Source organism: Schistocerca cancellata, chromosome 3 (genome assembly GCF_023864275.1).
Source record: "Schistocerca cancellata isolate TAMUIC-IGC-003103 chromosome 3, iqSchCanc2.1, whole genome shotgun sequence".
NCBI classification, from domain to species: domain Eukaryota; kingdom Metazoa; phylum Arthropoda; class Insecta; order Orthoptera; family Acrididae; genus Schistocerca; species Schistocerca cancellata.
Window position 1 is genome coordinate 764,865,898 of NC_064628.1, and position 22,120 is coordinate 764,888,017.

The window sequence follows — 22,120 nt, forward strand, 5'->3', positions numbered from 1 at the left end:
GATCAGGTGATCTTGCAGACCACATATCTGGAAAACCTCTGCAGATCAACTTGTTCGTGGAAGGTTGCATTAGGCAGGTTCTTCACTGTGTGAGTGACATGAGGTTTTGCCCCCTATCTTGCACGAAAACAGGGGTTTCCAAACAGTTGCACTCTTCCAAAGCAGGTATAACATGCTATAAAAGGAGGTGTCAAAAACATGCAGACATCACAGTACACCTGACAGGCCCTATCAGTATATTCTCCCCAAAGAAGAACGAAGTGAGAATAAAAGTGCTCGCGAATCGACAGTTCTGTGTATTCACTACAACCTGCAGTGTAAAATGTGTGTTGTCCTTCTGCAGAATATTGCCCATCCATGCTAGAAACAGAAAAGGAAATTTACAAAATTGCCGTGAATGATGAGGTTTCAGCTGCTGCACCGTCTGGCTCTTGTACAGTACCAATGTAAAATATACCGCAAAGCTTCCCGTACTGTTGACCACGGGATGGACTACTCTCGTGACACTGCACTACCACTACCTGTGGCATGCACTGCATGGTCACTTACAGCAACAGCAAGCTCATCAGTAACTTCCACGAGGCCAGGATGCCTTCTCCTTCCAGGTGTCATACCAAGCTCATCCATATTTTCGAATTTTATTATCACTTTCGGGCCTGTCCTCAGACCTTTTGGTGATACTTTAACTGTTGCTATCCACATAAAACAGTTTAAGTAACTGCTCATAGTCTCTCTTCTTGATTGTCATACAGTGCACTCATGTTACAGCTAGTAAAATGACAGAATGGATGTCATACAATGCACAATGCCAGATTCCCACTTGGCAGTGAAAATTGTAACTATTTTTTTTCCCCAGCATATATAAGTTCCACATTAAGGTATTACCATCTTTATCAAGTTCCACTGCCATATAATAATTACAGCCTGCACTGAACCTCTGCAAGTAGCCGCACTTTAATTATACCACCTGGTATAACACATTAAGTGAAAAAAGGTGCAGAGCATTCTCCAGTGACAGAGGACACTATCTGACAGAAAATACTATTTGTTATACTTAAATCAAAACACGTTAATGATTTACATAAGACACCATACAAAGTTCTGTTTGTTTCAAAGTATCTCATGTTTTCATTTTTAGCATAACAGAGATGTACTGTAACAGTGTTGTGTATATTGTAAACTTCTGCAATAATTTCTTTATACACAGTAGGAGTAAAACATTAAAAATGATCTATATAGGAAACTAGTTACAATGACATCAATGTATGTGTAAGAATCAAAAGAACAAGAGACAATTGACAATCAGAAACAACAGTGCCCATATGTACTCCCTCCTCAGTATGAAGATACAGATCCCCGACATGATATACCATAAATGTGTTGAAATTAACTTTGATTTTACCCTAAACAGGCTTTGGGATCAACTACAGAGAAGAATTGACATAAGGACAGCACTATTCACAAACTTAAGTGTTACATAAATGTTTGAGCTGTCCACTAATAGTCTATGAGCTTTAATGCATTTTAGCAATTTTCACCAAGATAAACTCATGCTGCAGTGTTCTTCTTCAGTACGCCAGTGTAGAAGTGTGCACAGTATCAGCTAAGTGAAAAATCTATGCAATACATACATTTTCCTTCATGTGAGACCGCGTGCACAAGAACCAGTGGCAATCTGAAGTTCTAGTTTCACTTATTTTACTTATCATGTCACTTCTGCATAATTTTTCCTTGATTTTATCAATGCCAATTTGTACGGAGATATATTGTGAAATTTCAAAAATTGCTAAGTGCTGCAATAAACTCGTACTGTTATTGTCAGTTATAGGCTTAAACTTAGCTGTGCTCTTTTAAATTTTTTGAGAGCAGTAGGCCTTTCCTCATTCAAAACATCATTCATTAATTTCATTGTACAATTATGTGAGAAGTTGGTTATTTTGAGAATTTTCAGACACTTACAAAACTATATTTTCGTAAGTTACCGGTACATGTGTTTTGGATACATAATTTTTTTGTAGCAGATCAGCGTTTCTGGTTCACAGTTTTGCCAAGAGTATATCATCCCAGAATTAAATTGTATATCAACACAAGCAAACATGCATTTTTGGGAATTTCCAGAAGCTACCATTGTCTTGCATAATCCACAAGCAATTTTAGTAATGCGACATTTGTGACTTCGTTACTGCATCAGATATTCTAACCAACATATTGTGTTACATCCAGTTTTCCCTTATAGAGAAGTAGCACTATATATTATCTGCATATACTGTAAATAACTCTGCATCTGAGTTTGCAAACAATTACAATTAATCTCAAAACATTTTAGAAAATTATAATTTTTACCACAAGTTTTTGTGTCATATTAATAGAAATCTCATTTTGTATATTTGCTTCAGTTCTTATAGGAAATCAGCAACTTCTTAACTCAACAGATTAAAAGATTATCAGTGGGCTTAATTTAAAGTTATTTTTTCACTGCCTTATAATACATTGCACCAGCCAAAATGCAGCCCCACTGTGAACACTGTTCTTAAACACAGCATGAATTGGTGAACTTTTGTAAGCAGCTGGAAATCGCCCTAACTACTGACAAATGATAGGCAGCTGCTGCGAGTCGATGTGCTGGAAGAGCTCCCAAGAGTCATGTGCCTCAAGTACTATCCTCTCTGCGGATCCTGTCTCCTCTGCAGAAGGTACAGGATCTGGCAATACTTGTCCACTTGATTGCATGTGATGTGTCCATGGTAAAACTAGGTGTCCTGTATTGGGTGAATTGGGACCAGGGAGGACTCAGGGTATTGTGCCAGTCCCTCTAAGCAACAAGTTTGAGGTGCTCTCTCTCAATGAAACAGAAACTGAGACAGTGGGACTCACGTCACCTGTTTTGAGGAAACCTGTTTTGTCCAGTGTCAAGAGGAGACAAGTGCAAAAAAGTAGGCATCTATTACTCATTGGCAGATACCCCTTAGGGAAATGGCAGCAAGGGACAGGAAAGGACTCCAGGTGCACTCAGGGTGTATGCCTGGTGGGCTTCATTCAACATGCTGAAGAGACTATTGTAGCAGCCACTGAGGGAACAGAGTGCAACCAACTACAGATTGTGGCACACATTGGAACAAATTATGCCTGTCATCTGGGCTCCGAGGTCATACTTGGTTCATTCCAGTGACTGGCAAAGAAGGTTGAGAAGACCAGCCTTGTGCATGGTGTTTCAACAAAGTTCGCAATTTGCAGCATGGTACCCGGAACTGATCATGGCCCTTTGGTTCTGATGAGTTGAAGGACTGAACCAGAGATTTTGAAGGTTCTGTGACATGCTAGGCTGTGACTTCCTGGACTTGTGCACTACACAACAGAGGGTGCTACTCAGGTAGTTGACTGTGTGCCGACTCTCCATCCAATCCAGAGAACTATAGCTGTAGGAAACCCAGAAGTATCAGTGTAAGATCAAAAGAAATACCTCCCACAGCAGAGAGTATTAAAATCCTGACGGTAAACTGCCAAAGCATTTGAAACAAAGTGCCAGAGTTTGAAGCACTCATGAAAAGCAGTGAAGCTCACATAATACTAGGTACAGAAAGGTGGTTAAACCCGTAAGTTGAAAGCGGTGAGATTTACGGGGAAAGTTTAAGTGTATATCGACAGTACAGGCAAACGGGAAATGGAGGTGGCATATTTGTCATAGTAGACAAGAAACTCAACTCCGCCGAGATCAAAACTGAAGCTCCATGTGAAATTGTTTGGGCAAGAACCAGTACCAGGGGCAGTCAAAAATGATAAATGGAACCTTCTATCACCCGCCAGATTTGTCTCATGATGTAATGAAAAACTTTAGAGAAAACCTCAGTAGAGGAACTATGGCTCAAGTTTAAAAGAACAGTTGACCACACACTACACAGATAGGTATCCAGTAGAATAGTCCATAATGGGAGGGAAACTCCATGGTAGATAGTCACAGTACAATAGGTGTAAAACAAAGCTTAGGGCCATAGATAGAGAGATGCTGACTCCGGTAGATAGTCACAGTACAATAGGTGTAAAACAAAGCTTAGGGCCATAGATAGAGAGATGCTGAATGAAACACATTTGACTGTCAAGAGACCAATGTGTTGATACATTCAAAGATTACCGTAGCAGAATATTGTCAAATGATCTATCACAGAACCCACAGAAATTCTGGTTGTATGTAAAGGCTGTTAGTGGCATCAAAGTTAGTATCCAGTCCCTAGCAAATGAGACAGGAACTGAATTTAAGGGAACCAGAGCAAAAGTTGAAATGCTAAACTCCATTTCAACTGTTCCTTTATAAACGAAAACCCAGGAGAACTGCCCCAATTTAATCTTTGCACTGCTGAAAAGATGAATGAAATAAATATTAGTGTCATTATGAGTGTTGAGAAACAGTTGAAATCATTAAAACAGACCAAAGCTCCAGGCCACGATGGAATCCCTGTCAGATTCTATGCTGAATTTGCAGTTGAGTTAGCCCCTCTTCTAACTTTATCACAGATTCCTCAAGCCAAAACCCATGCCCAATTCTTGGAAAAAGGCAAGGGTCACACCCGTGTACAAGAAGTGTAGTACAAGTGATCCACAAAGCTACCATTCAATATCCTTGACATCAATTTGCTGTAGAATCGTAGAACATAGTCTGATCTCAAACGAAATGAGGTATCTTGAACAGAATGACCTCCTCAATGCCAACCATCACTGGTTCCATAAATACCTATCACGTGAAACCCAACTTTCACTTTTTTCACATGACATACTGAAATCTTTGGATGAAGGCAGTCAGGTAGATGCACTATTTCTTGATTTCCAGAAAGCAGCATTTGCCTCAGAACCACATTTATGCTTATTGTCATATGGGGTATCAAGTGAACTTTGCGGCTGGATTGAAAGACTTTTTGATAGGCAACGCCTTCTGATCTATAGATGAATATCTTAACAGAGACTGTTACGCCAGCTTAAGTAAAAATATCTGTTAGATTTCAGTTTTGACAGCACTTTGTCACAACAGTCAACATTAGGTATTTTGTGTATGATAAATTTATTAAAAGTGCATAACAATGTTTCATTCTGAGAACGTATTAATTCTGTATTTGTTAGCTGTTCAGGTTTACTGTATTGTATTCATGTAGTTTGACAATATCCTGACAAACAATCAGGGTAGTAAGTATTATATTCCAATGTTTTGTTTTTTATGTTATACTTTCTGACATGTTCTGCGCCCATGAGAATCATCTCATTTTTTGGGTCTATGGAATGAAAACTGAATCTACTCTAATGTAATCTAATCTAAGGACTTTTTGGTAGTGAGGACATGGCACATTATCTTGGATGGACAGTCATTTTCAGATGTAGAAGTAATTTTGGGTGTACCCCATGGAAGTGTGTTAGGATCCTTGCTGTTCATGTTGTACGTTAATGACCTAGCGGACAATATTAATAGTAATATCAGGCTTTTTACAGATGATGCAGTTATCTATAATGAAATACTATCTGAAAGCAGATCTTGATAAGATTTCAAAGTGGTGTAAAGATTGGCAACTTGCTTTAAATGTTCAGAAATGCAAAATTGTGCACTTCAAAAAAAATGAAAAAAAAGATACACGAGGGGCATTTGAAAAGTCCGTGCGAAGTCCGAGAGATGGCACCACCGGCGCATATCAAGGTCATGTTTAGTTAGTAGCTTCTTTGGAAAGAATGCATTTCAAGTTTCAGCCATATAGGTGTATTTCTTTGTGTTTGGCATTCATGTGAATCAAGGAAGTCGAGTGATCGTCAAAAAATGGATGAAAAGGAATTTCGTGTGGTGATTAAACATTAGTTTATGAAAGGCAAAACGCCTCAGGAGACTAAAGAGAAGCTTGATAAACATGACGGTGATTCTGCACCTTCAATTAGAACAGTTTATAGATGGTTTCAAAATTTTTAAAGTGGCCATATGGGCACAAGTGATGCTGACCATTCTGGATGCCCTGTGGAGGTTACAACTCCAAAAATCATTGATAAAATCTATGATATGGTGATGGATGACAGAAGAGTTAAGGTGCGTGAGATTGTTAGTGCTGTGGGCATCTCGAATGAACAGGTACATAATATTTTGCATAAACATTTGGACATGAGAAAGCTATCGGCAACATGGGTTCTGCGATTGCTCACGCTTGACCAAAAACGGAACCATGTGAAGTGTTGCAAGGATGGTTTGCAGCTGTCCAGGAAGAATACCCAGGACTTCAAGTGTCGTTTCGTCACTGTGGATGAAACATAGATACATTACTATACTCCTGATACCAAACTTCAATCTAAACAATGGGTTACCAAGGGAGAATTTGCACCAAAAAAGCCGAAGACCATTCCTTTGGCTGGAAACGTTATGGCAAATGTCTTTTGGGATTCACAAGGGATAATCCTCATCGACTATCTCAAAAAGGGTAAAACTATTACAGGTGAATATTATTTATCGTTATTGGACCATTTGAAAACAGAGCTGCAAGAAAAACGCTGGCGATTGGACCGCAAAAAGTCCTTTTCCATCACGACACTGCACCAGCACAAATTAATGTAAATAGGATTCCAACTCCATTCACATTCCCCCTATTCTCCAGACTTGGCTCCCTCAGATTACTATTTGTTCCCTAATTTGAAGAAATGGCTGGCGGAACAAAGATTTTATTCAAACGAGGAGGTAATTGCAGCAACTAATAGCTATTTTGCAGACTTAGACAATTCCTATTATTTGGAAGGGATCAACAAATTAGAACAGCGTTGGATGAGGTATATAAGTCTCAAAGGAGACTATGTTGAAAAATAAAAACAGGTATACCCCAAACACGTAAGTAGTTTTTATTTTTGCATGGACTTTTCAAATGCCCATCGTAGTACCCTATGACCATAATATCAATGAGTTACTGTTGGTTCTAGCCAACTCATACAAATTCAACTCATACAAATTCCAGAGTATAACACACTGTAGGAATATGAAATGAAATGATCACATAGGCTCAGTCAATGGGTAAAGCAGGTGGTAGACTTTTGGTTTATTGGTAGAATATTGGGGAAGTGGAATCAGGCAACCAGTTCTAGAATATTGCTTAACTGTGTGGGACCCATGCCAAATAGGACTAACAGGGGATACTGAATGTATACAAGAAGGGCAGCACGAATGGTCACAGATTTGTTTAATCCATGGGAGAGCATCACAGAGATGCTGTGGAACTGAAATGGAAAACTCTTGAAGATAGACGTAAACTATCCTGAGAAAGTCGATTAACAAAGTTTCAAGAATCAGCTTTAAATGGTGATTCTAGGAATACACTACAATCTCCTACGTATTGTTCACATAGGAATCAAGAGAATAAGATTACAATAATTACTGAATACACAAAGGCATTCAAACAATCATTCTTCCCATGCTCCATAAGTGAATAGAACAGGAACAAACTCCAATTACTGGTACAATAGGACATACCCTCTGGCATGCATGTGACAGTGATTTACAGAGTATAGATGTAGATGTTGATGTAGGTGTAGAATATAAAAGCAATTCTGACAATATTTAGAACTATCTTCTCGATTTTAATAATTTTTAAGTTAGAAGTGTTTATTACATGATCACTTGGACTTTTGAGCAGCTGTTACATCCTGATTGCTTATTTAATCCACAATCCCATCATTAATTAATTAATACATTCATTCATCCATCTATCCATTCTGTCCTGTAGATCCTAATAAGAAGGAACACCTTCAGGGATATGGAACAAGTCAAGGTATACATTAATGAAAAACAAGAAAATCATTTCAGTATGGTTGTATACTGTCACAACAATCACTGTACTGCTTACTGTTTTCATAGTTATGCCAGCTCAATTTAAACTAGTAAATTACAAAGAACGCTGTTACTTTTAAAAAATCTGCTGTTGTTAATGTGTTAGTGATAGCTAAACATTTACTTGATTACCATTTTTTCAAAGAAAATATTTACTAACATCTGTAAATACTAAATCCTACCTACAGTACATTGCTGCTTATCACAAAACAACAAACACTGTCATGTAACTAACACAACTATTCAAATTCTCAATCTACATTGTCAGCAGCAAAAAATTGACACCACTATGAGAATTTGAAAATTCCAGTACATGCAGCATTTTGATTATGCAAAAATACAGTTGTTATTTACTGTTTAATTACTAATAAATTATGGGGACACAGATCTCAGTATTATAATGGTGGCAGTTTGATCTCTGCAACATGAAATCAAAGAAAAATATAGTGCCAGTCAGCTCCACCAGTTATAATGTAAGAATATCTGCAGTGTTTTAAGAGTTCATTGTGCAAAAGTACAGAGCTGTAACTCTTTGACCCTAAACTTGCAAATGACATTCTCTCTGCATTAGATTAGGAAATAAAACGCTGTTGCATATGATGATTAACTGTAACCATATCAGTCTGTAAAATAAAATTAACCCATTCAAATTCTTCCTAGCAGGATAACTACAACTTACAGATATAAGCTTTAAGCATAACTCTGGATAGTAAATAATAATGAAGCCTGCAACCATCATGTAGGGGCAAAACTTGCCTGTACATTTTTCTTTTATTCAAAACTCATAACAAGTATCCTTCTGTTTTTATGAGCCATTTTCTATTTGTCTTGCACCTTATAAAGTACTACACTGTACATTTCTATAGTTAACATTTTAAAAACTGCGAATAAAAAATTTTGGGCCCAAGGGCACATTCTGTCCTGGATTAGTACTAAAAGTGGCCATAATTTTATTGTCTTCCCAATAACCACCAAGCATGGACAAAAACTGCCCGTACATTTTTCCTTAATTAAATTTCATTTGGCAACATCAACTGTGCTTTACAGTATCTAGTTGAGAGTCTCATAATTGAGTTTGATTGTAATTGTTGATTACTAGCAATTATTATTATCAGTCTGTCACAGTAGAGCCAACGCATTTCTTGTAAGGTACAGAATTTTTGCTAAACTTTTAGTAGTAGACAAATTAACAGATTTGAGTCAGATTATACAGAAGTGGAAGAGAATTCAAATAAAGAAATGGAGGACAGTGAAGAAACAAACCATGAAGGCAATGCTCCAAATAAATAAGTCGTAAGTTCTGGTAGAGAGCATTGCAAAAGGGGTTTTGCCAACATAGTCCATGGATCAGCAAATAATTACTGCTAGGGAAGTAACAAGTATATGTGAATTATTTAAGAAATTTTTTCACTCCTGAAACAGTACAGAAAATTGTTGATCATACAAATGAAGAAGCTGAAAGAAAAAAACACGTCTCCTGCTAGCATTTCTGAAATATCTGCTTTGATGGGAATTTTAATTCTAATGGGAATTAACCAGGACACCAATATTTCATTATCTGATTTATGGTCAAAATTCATTTTCCATTTCTTTGCAGAAAATGGAAAATGTTCAAGTGGAGCAACAACTTAGCTTCAAATTTCTAGTGAAAGTGGAGAAAACTCGTACAGGAGCTCATAGCATGTTAAAGCAAGTATATGGAAGTAACTGATTGTTGTGAAAACAAGTTTTTGAGTGGTGCAAAAGATTTAATGAGGGACATAAAACGACTGAGGTTGATCCATGCTCTGGACAACACTGACCATAAAAAACAGAAGACAACATTGAGAAAATAAGTAAATTTATCAGTGAAAATCATTGTGTTTTTTGAGGTTCTGATTGACATTCCTGAACAAGTGAGGCAATGAAGGATCCCCTTTGTGGAACAGGAATTCCTGAACGCTTCACCAAGACAATGCGCCACCCCATTCCACCTAGCCTGTAAACACTTTATTTGCAAAATACCGGTCAAAACTATATTACCAAAAGATGAAAAAAACACACTGTTATAAACCAACATGGAAGAAAGGAAGCGCACAGTTTAAAAAAATTAAATCGATAAATACAGAAAATTTTCAAAACTGAATTAGGCATAGTAATGGCATAATTTTGACCTTTTACATGAACCCCTGAAACATGTTTTAGCAAAAGACAAATATCGCCATGTGTATAAGCAGCCTAAATCACAAGGATTCAGCTAAAGCCAATATATGCATTCTTTGAGTTATAGCAAAAGCCAACAAATGCAATAAAATTACTCTCAAGTGTCTTCACCCTCTTTCCATAGGAAGCAGTTGGCAATAATGTACTAGATGGGCATGTCAGGTTGCTGTATACAATGTTCTTCATTATTGTAACAGTATTTGCTGGAGGGAATAGTGTTATAACCAGTAGTTTTCAGAGCACCTACAGCTATTTTAGAAAAGTATTCATTTGACGTTATTGTGTTAGTCCACAAAGAAGCGCTGCAAGCTAAAGCAGAATAGATGACAATTACTGTGATTCTGAAAATGGCATACAGGTCAAAGAATGTTCCGGTGGCAGGAAATGCCTATGTAGCAAGCAGGTTCCACGAAAGAGGAAGGTTGCTAAAGAAATGGAGAGGTGGCAGCAGAACAGGAAAGGATCATGAGGACCTAACTATCACCATTAAGAGTGCTATAAGCAAAATATAAATGCAGAGAGAGAGAGAGAGAGAGAGAGAGAGAGAGAGAGAGAGCAACCATGGCAGGAGGAAACCCACAAGAGGTTATTTGCCTTCAGGTCTCACAGTCACTAATATGTTCCAGAGATTTTGTGAAGAAAGAAAAAGTTTAAGACTGAAACAATGCTCCTTATAAAAATACAGGAACTATTTTACAAACATTTCAATATATAATTCAGGACTCCTCACACCAACAAACTGCTCCACTTGCAAAGTTGGTCTACTGGAAATGCAAGCGGAAACGTGTCTGGAGAAGAAGAATGAACTGCAAAGTATACACATTATTATATAAAATTCATGCAATGTGGTTTAATGTTAATAAAGGGAAATAATCCAACTGTCATTAAGATTTTCTTTGACATACAGCTAAACCAGCCTATTCCAAAACTATCAATCAGTGAGATTTTCTATGCCAGACAAATATGGTTATACACTCCTCGAAATGGAAAAAAGAACACATTGACACCGGTGTGTCAGACCCACCATACTTGCTCCGGACACTGCGAGAGGGCTGTACAAGCAATGATCACACGCACGGCACAGCGGGCACACCAGGAACCGCGGTGTTGGCCGTCGAATGGCGCTAGCTGCGCAGCATTTGTGCACCGCCGCCGTCAGTGTCAGCCAGTTTGCCGTGGCATACGGAGCTCCAGCGCAGTCTTTAACACTGGTAGCATGCCGCGACAGCATGGACGTGAACCGTATGTGCAGTTGACGGACTTTGAGCGAGGGCGTATAGTGGGCATGCGGGAGGCCGGGTGGACATACCGCCGAATTGCTCAACACGTGGGGCGTGAGGTCTCCACAGTACATCGATGTTGTCGCCAGTGGTCGGCGGAAGGTGCACGTGCCCGTCGACCTGGGACCGGACCGCAGCGACGCACGGATGCACGCCAAGACCGTAGGATCCTACGTAGTGCCGTAGGGGACCGCACCGCCACTTCCCAGCAAATAAGGGACACTGTTGCTCCTGGGGTATCGGCGAGGACCATTCGCAACCGTCTCCATGAAGCTGGGCTACGGTCCCGCACACCGTTAGGCCGTCTTCCGCTCACGCCCCAACATCGTGCAGCCCGCCTCCAGTGGTGTCGTGACAGGCGTGAATGGAGGGATGAATGGAGACGTGTCGTCTTCAGCGATGAGAGTCGCTTCTGCCTTGGTGCCAATGATGGTCGTATGCGTGTTTGGCGCCGTGCAGGTGAGTGCCACAATCAGGACTGCATACGACCGAGGCACACAGGGCCAACACCCGGCATCATGGTGTGGGGAGCGATCTCCTACACTGGCCGTACACCACTGGTGATCGTCGAGGGGACACTGAATAGTGCACGGTACATCCAAACCGTCATCGAACCCATCGTTCTACCATTCCTAGACCGGCAAGGGAACGTGCTGTTCCAACAGGACAATGCACGTCCTCATGTATCCCGTGCCACCCAACGTGGTCTAGAAGGTGTAAGTCAACTACCCTGGCAGCAAGATCTCCGGATCTGTCCCCCATTGAGCATGTTTGGGACTGGATGAAGAATCGTCTCACGCGGTCTGCACGTCCAGCAGAAACGCTGGTCCAACTGAGGCGCCAGGTGGAAATGGCATGGCAAGCCGTTCCACAGGACTACATCCAGCATCTCTACGATCGTCTCCATAGGAGAATAGCAGCATGCATTGCTGCGAAAGGTGGATATACACTGTACTAGTGCCGACATTGTGCATGCTCTGTTGCCTGTGTCTATGTGCCTGTGGTTCTGTCAGTGTGATCATGTGATGTATCTGACCCCAGGAATGTGTCACTAAAGTTTCCCCTTCCTGGGACAATGAATTCACGGTGTTCTTATTTCAATTTCCAGGAGTGTATAATCTGTGCATCATGATCCATACTAAGGAGCATAAAAAGGAAAGCATTGTTTTCTACTCCTCGTTGGAGACAGAATCTTCACAAGGAAAATCTTAGCTATCATTTTAAAATGAATAGCTAGTGTGTCATCTCATACAAGAAAGGAAAGAAAATTGTTAATGTGTCAGCAATACATACTTTGGAGATCCAGTACAAGTTGTCATCCTGAGAATAAAGAAACCATGCATCCAACAGTACTAACATCCACCCTTTTACAAAAACAAAATATGGTTGGCAAAGGAAGTACTTTGAAGTTTGAGATGATGCAAAGGAGTTTTATATTAGATGAACAATTTATAAATGTAAGAGAGAAAACTTGACAATAACAATGTACCTGTAACAAGTAATACTTTCCATACTTTATGAAGTATTGATAATAATGCCATAAACTAGACAGTTATCTTAAAACAGTTATCACTGATATTACTGTATTATACCACTATATTTCTGTTGCTACTGTTTGTGTATTCTCAATTAAGATAAAAACTATAAATTTAAAAATGCAATATATAAGAATGTATGCCAAAATATGCATTGTATAACAATGTAGGCATACAATAAACACTGAAACACATTAAAAAATTAGTTGCAAAAAAATTAAAACGCTATGAAGAACTAAAACAGACAACTGATACCAGCAGTAATTAAATGCATTTATTGAGTTTTGAAGAAAAAATACTGCTATAAAAATAAAATTTTAATATATTTCATCATAGCGCTTCATTGATGTCAGTGACATCCAGTAATCTTGTAAAAATTAAAATTTTTGAACACATCTACCTATGTGAAAACATTAATACTCATTTTATGGAAAACTGTATCCATTAGATTTACCAAGTTTTAAAAAAATGCTCTTCAATTGCAGTGGGTGCTTTTGGAAGTATAAATCTGTAAACCATTTAAAGACATGATTTCTTTTTCAATTGATATTATAAATAATAGAGTGAAAACAATCTGAACATATTTCTTGTACAACTAAATAATTTTCCTATTAAAACGTTAGTATCAAAAACATTACATACTTCTGATACAATTCGTTGTTGTGCTTCACCACTATGTAATCCCATCACAAACGGAACTGGAGCATCCAAGAAATGCTGCAGAGATGCAGGTAGAATTGGCACATAGACATGCTGCCAGGTGAATGGAAACAGCAGACACGTTACAGATTCCGCTACCACCATAAGCCTCTGATAATCTGCAAAGTTCAATTGATACTACTTACACATCCCACTCTGACAACTAAACACTGGTACCTTCTTTATTAGATATTTTGGTGTTTTTTTCTACGACAAGCCTTTATTACTACTTGCTTAAAAGCCAATGAAACTGTACACATTTATGAGAGACAGTGAAAATATCATTAATAGCAGACAACACTGAAACAAAGATAACAATAACCAAGTGAATAATAAAATTATCCAGCCCCTCCACATCAGGTTTGATCTACATTAGCAGTTTACAACAGATTTTCACAGCAGCATAAAGAGCTCTTTCCTCCTTGTGTGTATCACTGAAGGGCAGGGGAAAGAATCAGCCATAACTTTATTAAAGGAAGCATCCACACATTTGCTTAGATTTAGGAAATCTTCAGCACACCTAACTTTGGATAGCTGTAAATGGATTTGAGCCCTGTATTCTGGAGTATTAGGTGCACACCTGTGCCCCCCCCCCCACACACACACACACACACACGTGCGCGTGCACACACACACACCACACACACACACACACACACACACACACACACACACACACACATTTTATTAACAAATATTTGACAGTTATAATCACATACATAACCTTGTATCAACTTTACATTTAACTGCTGAATGTAGTGGAGCCTAAAAGCAAGCTGTAAATAGCTACTAAACTATGTCTTTCAACATCTGTTGGTAAGGAAGGGAAGAAAATAACGTTTTAATATCCCATCAACATCGAGGTCATTAAAACTGGGTTGTTCATGTCAAAGCTGGACACTAGTAACTTGCCTCTATTGCTATTCTTGTTACAGTAATTCAAGATTACAATAACATAACCTAGTGAATACATGAAAACAACAAAATTGAAAATATTTACATTAGCAGCTGATACACTGTTACTACTTTTAGTTTACAGGTTTTGATTCTCACTGTAATTCACTATGTGTACTCAAAGTAAGCTAGTGTGATAAGTAATCAGAGGACGTTTACTGACAGTTACAGTAAAGCACAGAGAATAATTAGTATTTCTCGTGATAATGGACTGACAGAGTTGTCTGAGGATATTGTGGAGATGGCAAAGTTACTACTGCAAACACTAATGATCCTTCATGTTATACAACATAGTCATTAAATTTCCACTAAGTGAATTTCACACCATGATAGTTTGGGGTTGCTCTATCAATCTGACGTAATAAATTATGCATTGGACATCATTTTGTTTGTAATGAGACTCAAAATGACATGATGTTCTATCTAGGAACACAAGGAAACATGTTCATAAAAAAGATACAATTTGTTGGGTCACAGACTGACATCAACAAGATTACAATGAAAGTAGTTTACACACATCTAACATATTTAACAACTGATGGACCTGAGGCCCATTGTGCTGTTATAAATGTGCCATCCACATCAGGTACTGCTGTTACACTGCTGTGTGTGCACAGTGGACCTACGAAGGCAGTCAGTCAACAGACTGCCCCTGGCAGCCTTCACAGGTAGTTGCAGGCATGCTGTTGGAATGTCGAGACGCAGTACACTTGTTGTAGTGGCCCGACTTACATCCCCTGTGGTGGTAGTGCAGTAACTGGTGGGTTACTACATTTCTCCTTCCTTGCAGGGAAGGAAAGGCCAAGCATCGCTGTCCACAATGCTGTCACCAACTATGGCAGTGCCAAGGGCAGCAGCCAAAAGTGTGAGAATTTCCCAATCTGCCCCAACCAGTGCTGACTGACTAAAGTGAGTCAGATCAGGGCACTGTCACCACCCATGAATACCAGGGCAACCAGTGGACAGGATTGGCAACTGGTGAGGTGGGAGACATCTGGATGTCTGAATCCACAAAAAGGGATAAGCAAACTTGCCGTCGGTGCTGGCAAAGCCCTGACCACCAGGGTATGTAGGCACAACCAGGCCTGCTCATCTCCAATAGGGGGCTCTGCACCCATCCTGGGACACAAATGGTTCTGGTGGCATGCTACAAGTCGATCTTCAGTGTGAACCACGAAGACATGGTGACCGTGCTGGCTGTGGACAACAGCAGGGATCCAGTCAGGGCGCCATCCAAATGCTGTGGTCCAGACTGGTGTGCTGGGCAAGAACATCAACAAAACTGGTGCATCCACAGCTATTGGCCACACAAGAGCTCTGCCACAATTGGCATCATTCTGTAACAGCTTACAAAAATGTGAGAGCCTCCTTGGTCACGAAACATTCTACGTGCTTGTACAGCTACATCTTAAACATTCAGAAAAGGTTTTCCATGTCACAGTTTGGCTGCAGATGGAGGGCAGGTGCCGTTTCGTGGACAATGCCATTGTGTGTAGTAAAGTCCTTCAAAGATTGCACCATGAACTGAGGACCATTGTCCAAATTCAGTGTGCAAGGCAAGCCTTATATGGACAATACCTTTGTCAGGGACTTGACAGTCAAGTCTGCCGTTACAGACAGACAAAAAACAACACAAAAAAGAGAAAAAGCATCACGTACCAAAACCAGAAAGTGTCTAGAAGAAGACCAACGAAATAACTAGGGACTATTTCCCAAGGCTGTGTAGGTTGTGTGTGCAAGATCCCCCAGCAAACCTGATGTAAAAGCAGAGGACCACCCACCATGGAGCCAGTGGAACCACAATGCCAGGAGTAAACTCTTCCATCAACAACAAAATAATGCCATCCAAGAGGGAGAGGTGATTGTGTAATTCATACTAATTCTCAAGGGCACCTTGTTCACACGCCTCTCTCGTGTAAAGGATGAGCCAGACAGTAGGAAATTTTGCTTTATTATATGTGGTTCCAAATGGTAACTTCATTTTTCTATTGCGGCCAAGCCACGGCCGGCAGCGTTAGCTGGGGCGGCGTTACCTCGTCAGCACACGAGAGAGGCGCTTGAACAAGGTGCCCTTTCTCGGTGCTGACTTCCTGTTACTAAACCGTGGGACGAAAGAATTTACAGGCAGCTAACACTGCCGGCAGTGGCTTGACCTCAATGGAAAAATGAAGTTACCGGTTGGAGGTTCATATAATAAAGTAAAATCCCTTATTGTCTGGCTCATCCTTTACACTAGGCTCCATGTGCCAGGGTTGTAAGCTGTTAACAACAGTGACTTCACTCCAAGCCCTTATAAAGACGCTATCCGCTTCCGGTGACACTTGTGTAGTGCTGCGTGCACACGGCAAACTTGGTGACAGCCGTCTGTACCAGGCTGCCCGTGGTGGACTATGTCCACTGTGTGGGTTACTACACACTATGCATCACATATAAGACCCACTACAAACATAAGGAGATATTGGGGGAAACCATGTCTTAAGTCAATGCATCATATCATAAACCTTAATGCATTCAGTGGAGTACAGATACACCTACCCCTCTAAACCAATTAGTGAACCCTGCAGCCCTTAAGGATTCATAATGTAACTTAATGACTTTTAACAAATTAAATGAATTGAAAGCTAATGCTTTTCTGTGGTATTGTTACTGGACCAGAGGTGAATAATCTTATGTGTTACAAATCAAATAAAATTTTACTCTAAGACACAGAACTGCAGTATGTGCAGACGTCTTTTTGCCACTCACCTGAGGAACATAAAAGCACCTGGTTTTCCAGCAACACACAAGTGAAAAGCTGAACAGCACCTTCAACTCCCAAAAGTTCAAAGAGCTGTCGAATTGGCAGGTCAAACAGAGGCAACTCCTCAATAGAGCTTGGGCGTTGTACTATAATGGGGTCACCACTGTACGGGCAGGAGAAACGCAAACTGCGACCAGGCTGTGGTAATGGAGTCTCAAATAGAAGGTTGTGCACATGGCTCTCTAGGCTCACACTACAAGCATTTGGTTCCACAGCACATCTGCAAATAATAAATAATCTTGCATAAGTATTTTAAAAAGGACATAACAACACTGTTTGATAAAGCTGCCCACTTAACAATAAAACTACCATGTACAAGCCAGGGTCATATTTTCCTCTGTTTGAAGTCTCCAATCTGTGAATGAGAATTTGGCAGCAGTAACTGATTGAAAGAAACTTCTGTTACGTACTACAATTGAATACTTAACTGAAATTAAAATTCAGATCTCAGCTGAGGTAAATATCCACATTTGAAATTCAATATGACACACTGAAAACCTACACTGTAACAATCGTACCGCAATTTGAAAACAGTACATTTCCTTCCTGCTCATGGCTATTCCCAATAATGTTGCTTCTCCATCAACTCTGTATTCTTAATTGAAAGTAACATTCTTGAAGTGTTCTCCTCCAACATTTCACATCTCATGAAAATATCATTCAGATTTTAAGAATGATTGTATCATATTCTACACAGATACAGGGCAGCAGGACTCACTTTAATCTAATGTTGGAAACTTAATAGAATATGCGAGTATTACAATAGGTGAAAAGATCTTTATTAAAGAAAGAAATACTGAGGGGTGTTAACTACACTTCAAATTAAATGTCGTAACTTACATACACATCATATATAAAAAAAGTCTTGTTATTGCAGTTATTTAATTTACTTTACTTTTACTTTACATGTGGCAAGGGCCTTATCAACCATACGCCTGCTCTATGAGCCTCTTCATTATTTAATTACATAGCAAAAAAAAATAATTTCAAGAATGAGACTGTGTCACTGTTTTAAAACAAGAGTTCTCCTATGATAATATGAAGGTTTATTAGGCTACTAATACCTACAGACAGCTACAAACCTGTACAGTCCTTCCAGAAAAAGTTTTGTAGCACGAACATATGGTAACTGTGAGATGATAGCAATGCTTTTTGATGCATACAGTGTGTCCTTTGCGGCTTCATAGTAGCTCTGGGCTGCTGCAGGATGGTGCATTGAAAGTTTGAAGTGTCTTGGAAGAGAACGAGTATTGTGTGAGCCATCAGCAGCTAGCCTACCCTGTCTTCTTGAGCGAGATTGTGGAATACGATGACTGCTTGATAATTCTGTTAAGTGCATTGCCTTGAAAGAACAAAACAGCACTATTAAGAGAATTTTTTTCACATAATATGTTATTTTTTATGAGTATATAAAATACATTTTACAGGAAGCAGAAGAAAGTATAAACTGGATGCTGTTTATTCCAAAATTATGTCCGTAGAAGCAAATTGTCAGGCAAGGCGAAATTTCTTATTTTTACAGTAGCAATAACCCAGGAAACAACAAAAACTTACAATGGAAAGTCAATGCTTGTGCAAGGAAAAAAATATTGAGAAAGTTGTTAGTATTTTAGTGTTCATCAACTGGCAAGATCTCTCTCTCTCACTCACACACACACACACACACACACACACACACACACACACACACACACTGGTGAAATGCTACAAATGCTACTGTAGTTACAAATGATAAGCTGAAACTCTAAGTCAGCCTGTATGGAAGAACTACAGAGCAACTGGCCAGTGCTATCCACATATATAACAGTACTTAACAAGCATATGAAGAAAAGAGACTTAAGAGCCTTCAACAATGTGAGGTAAATATTGGTGGGTTCATATCTCGTGGCCTTTTATCTCTGCAGAATCAACAGCCTTTCTATTTTAGAGGCAGATTTTGCTGCTGAGGGGATAATGTTTGATTTTCGAGCTACACTGAAGCATTCTCACAAGAGTCACTAAACAGCATCACATCTCTAACAATAGCTTTTGCGTCTGTCTTCTTCAGCACATAAACTTGCACATAATCAATCAGTCATGAACCACTGAATTTTCAACACATTTTCACATGATTAAAAGAAAAGTTCTTGTACACTGTGAGATAGATTTGTAAGGCTTCTTTTCTGCTCGTACATGTATGTCCACATTAAAAATTGATCACTCTGGGTAACATGGAACACATTAAACAACTGGCATATTTGGTTAGCCCATAGACTTTCAGAAGTGACTCGCATTGCCAATGTGCATATAAAGAAATGTTCTTTTACTGGCTTTATACCAACATTTGTTGAGGTGACAAAAAATTTAGGTGTTCTTTTGGTGTGCCTCATAGTGTGTACAAAACTTGAAAACACAAAGCAGCTAGTAGTTGCATCAGAAAAATGCAAAGGATTTAGCAATATTATTTGTGAATGTCAGGGCACTGTAACATTTAAGTTCTTCACTACACGAAAAGTGCATCTGAGAGAAGCCTCTGGGTTGGCCTCCAAATTTTATTATATGAAGTACACAACACATGCCATTCGCTAACAAATACTGGTATCACAGCAAGGTTCAAGTCTGTGTGAAGTATCTTTATAGACAGCAGACACAATTCCAACCAGCAACTCCTCAATTTCTTTAGTGTTGAAAACTGCTGGGAGTTTGCACAAGAAGTCAAACACTTAGTGAAATACTTCTTCAATACTTTCATTTAATATATATCAGTTTTTGGTACTCACAACAATTATGACTTTCCTACCTGCAATGTTTGCATGGCACTACATATTTTTCGATTGCGAACTTCCTCATAAAATATATAACTACAGCCATAGCTGTGACTCCCATCTTCTCTTGTGATAATGAAGCTGTGAAAGCGTGGCTCAATGCAGTGTTTCTGTGTGCGGAACTGGAGACCGTGTGGCAGGCACAACTGGAAAAAGAAAATTAACAGAAGTACAGTATAGCAGGTATCCAAGAAAGAAGTCTGCTTGTTTTATAAAGCATATTTTTATTGCAAGCCTTAAAAGTAAACTTCACTCTTATAATTATAATTTTTATTTTTATATAAAAAATTCATGCCATGACAGAGAGTGGTCACGGTGGTCTAGAAGGTAGAGCACTAAACTCTAGCTCTAGAGGTCTCAGGTTCAACCTGGATAGGATCTGGGAATTTTCATCATTCCAGTCCCTCCAGGTGCGCTCAGCCTGCTATCAAATGTGTACTGGGGATCTTTCCCAGTGGTAAAAGTGACTGATGTGATGAATCCGCCACAGCGAAGAAAGGCTGCACTCTAACTGCAGTCAGACCAATATCCAATCACGAGCTTTTGCCACAGACTTCAGACTTCACTTGTTTATTATTCAGTGTAGCTTCTTCGTGTACAGTACACCAGTACAAATGGATAGAACAATAATAAAATCTTAAATTCAAATTACACATAAACATTCTTAGAAGAAAACAAAAGTGCACAAGTACACACAAGTAAACAAAGGAAGTATTTAAGTATGTGCATTTAATAAGAAAATTAAACCCGAGAAAATGTAAATAAAAATTTAGATAAGTGATGGTAATCACATTTTTGTGAGTGCACGGATTATTAAGGACGTCATTATGAAATAACAATTTGATAGACACAAAACATGGACTTCATGTAAAAATTCTGAGTTTCACATAAGCTTTCCATGTTTATTAAATCTGTATATTAAATATTATCAAAGTGCAGCTAAGGGAAAATTAATAGAAAGAGGAATTCATTCAAAAGAACTCTAACGAATCTTTATTCATCACTAAAGTTTGCTGCCAGACGGATAACATAGAAGCAGCTAATATAAATATGTGAGCAGTGATGAGTCTATAGTGGTAATCAAGGAAGTATGTAATCCACAACATGCATGGAATCATTACTACCTTGCTGCTGTAGACTGTCCCTATTTCTCCGCTATCAAAATGTACAAAGGTTGTACTGTAACATAGGGCAAGTCAAACAAACAATACTGAAAACATATAAATACAAGATATACAATATTACATTAATGGTTTCAATAAAAATACAATACTGCAGACAATATGCATACAGGATACTGTATACAATATGACATACATTAGCATACAACTGTACACTCAAAAGAAAATGAATTAGATACAACTGCTATGTTAAGAGAGTGAGCACTCCTGTTGCTCCAGCACATCATATTGCTGAGATGCTGTCACACCTTGTTCCAGTCATCAACAGAACAGCTTGGCATAAAATCAAGATGCATGATATCAAAGCATTTGCGGGTAGTGAAAACATGCTTGCCTGACCCATAGGACACTACATCATGTCACTATCATCATCAGGAAAGAAATGAGCACCAAACTCTGTGATGGTGACAAAAATGAAACCAGATGAACAAGCAGATCTACAATTTTTGAGTATCAATTCAGTATCAATGCCAATTTTCTCTTGACAAATCTTTTATTTTAAAAGCCAATAAAACCTCAAATAACCAGAAGTCACACTGTAGATGTGAGAAGTACATGTTTGGTGGGAGGAGGTGGTAAGTGGGTGCAAAGTTCAACACTTTCTTGTCAATTCCTCATCAGCAGTTAAATAAACTAAACATTGCTGTAACTATTAATAAAGTCCTTATACTTAGCAAGAATAGTGTGTAGTCCCATTGACAGAAAATAAGAATATGATCCAGAATTAATTTCTTTTCAAGGTGTTGATCAAGGGAAGCATTCAAGAGTCTTATGATTTGCATGCAACAGTCACAAGAAACTTGTTCATGGATGACATTTACTGGTTAGTTGTAG

At 39.0% G+C, this 22,120-nt stretch overlaps 1 protein-coding gene across 1 annotated transcript in view; it reads right to left on the minus strand.

Moving 5' to 3' along the window:
* The window catches only part of LOC126175792 (DENN domain-containing protein 5B), a 501,428-nt gene that overhangs the window by 91,174 nt on the left and 388,134 nt on the right, over positions 1-22,120 (minus strand). Inside the window, exons 3-6 of the mRNA XM_049922773.1 lie at positions 20,081-20,251; positions 18,384-18,643; positions 17,247-17,521; positions 13,491-13,666 (exon numbers count right to left, since the gene is read on the minus strand). Of these exons, the coding sequence (XP_049778730.1) occupies positions 13,491-13,666; positions 17,247-17,521; positions 18,384-18,643; positions 20,081-20,251 (882 nt within the window). The remainder of the gene's footprint in view (positions 1-13,490; positions 13,667-17,246; positions 17,522-18,383; positions 18,644-20,080; positions 20,252-22,120) is intronic.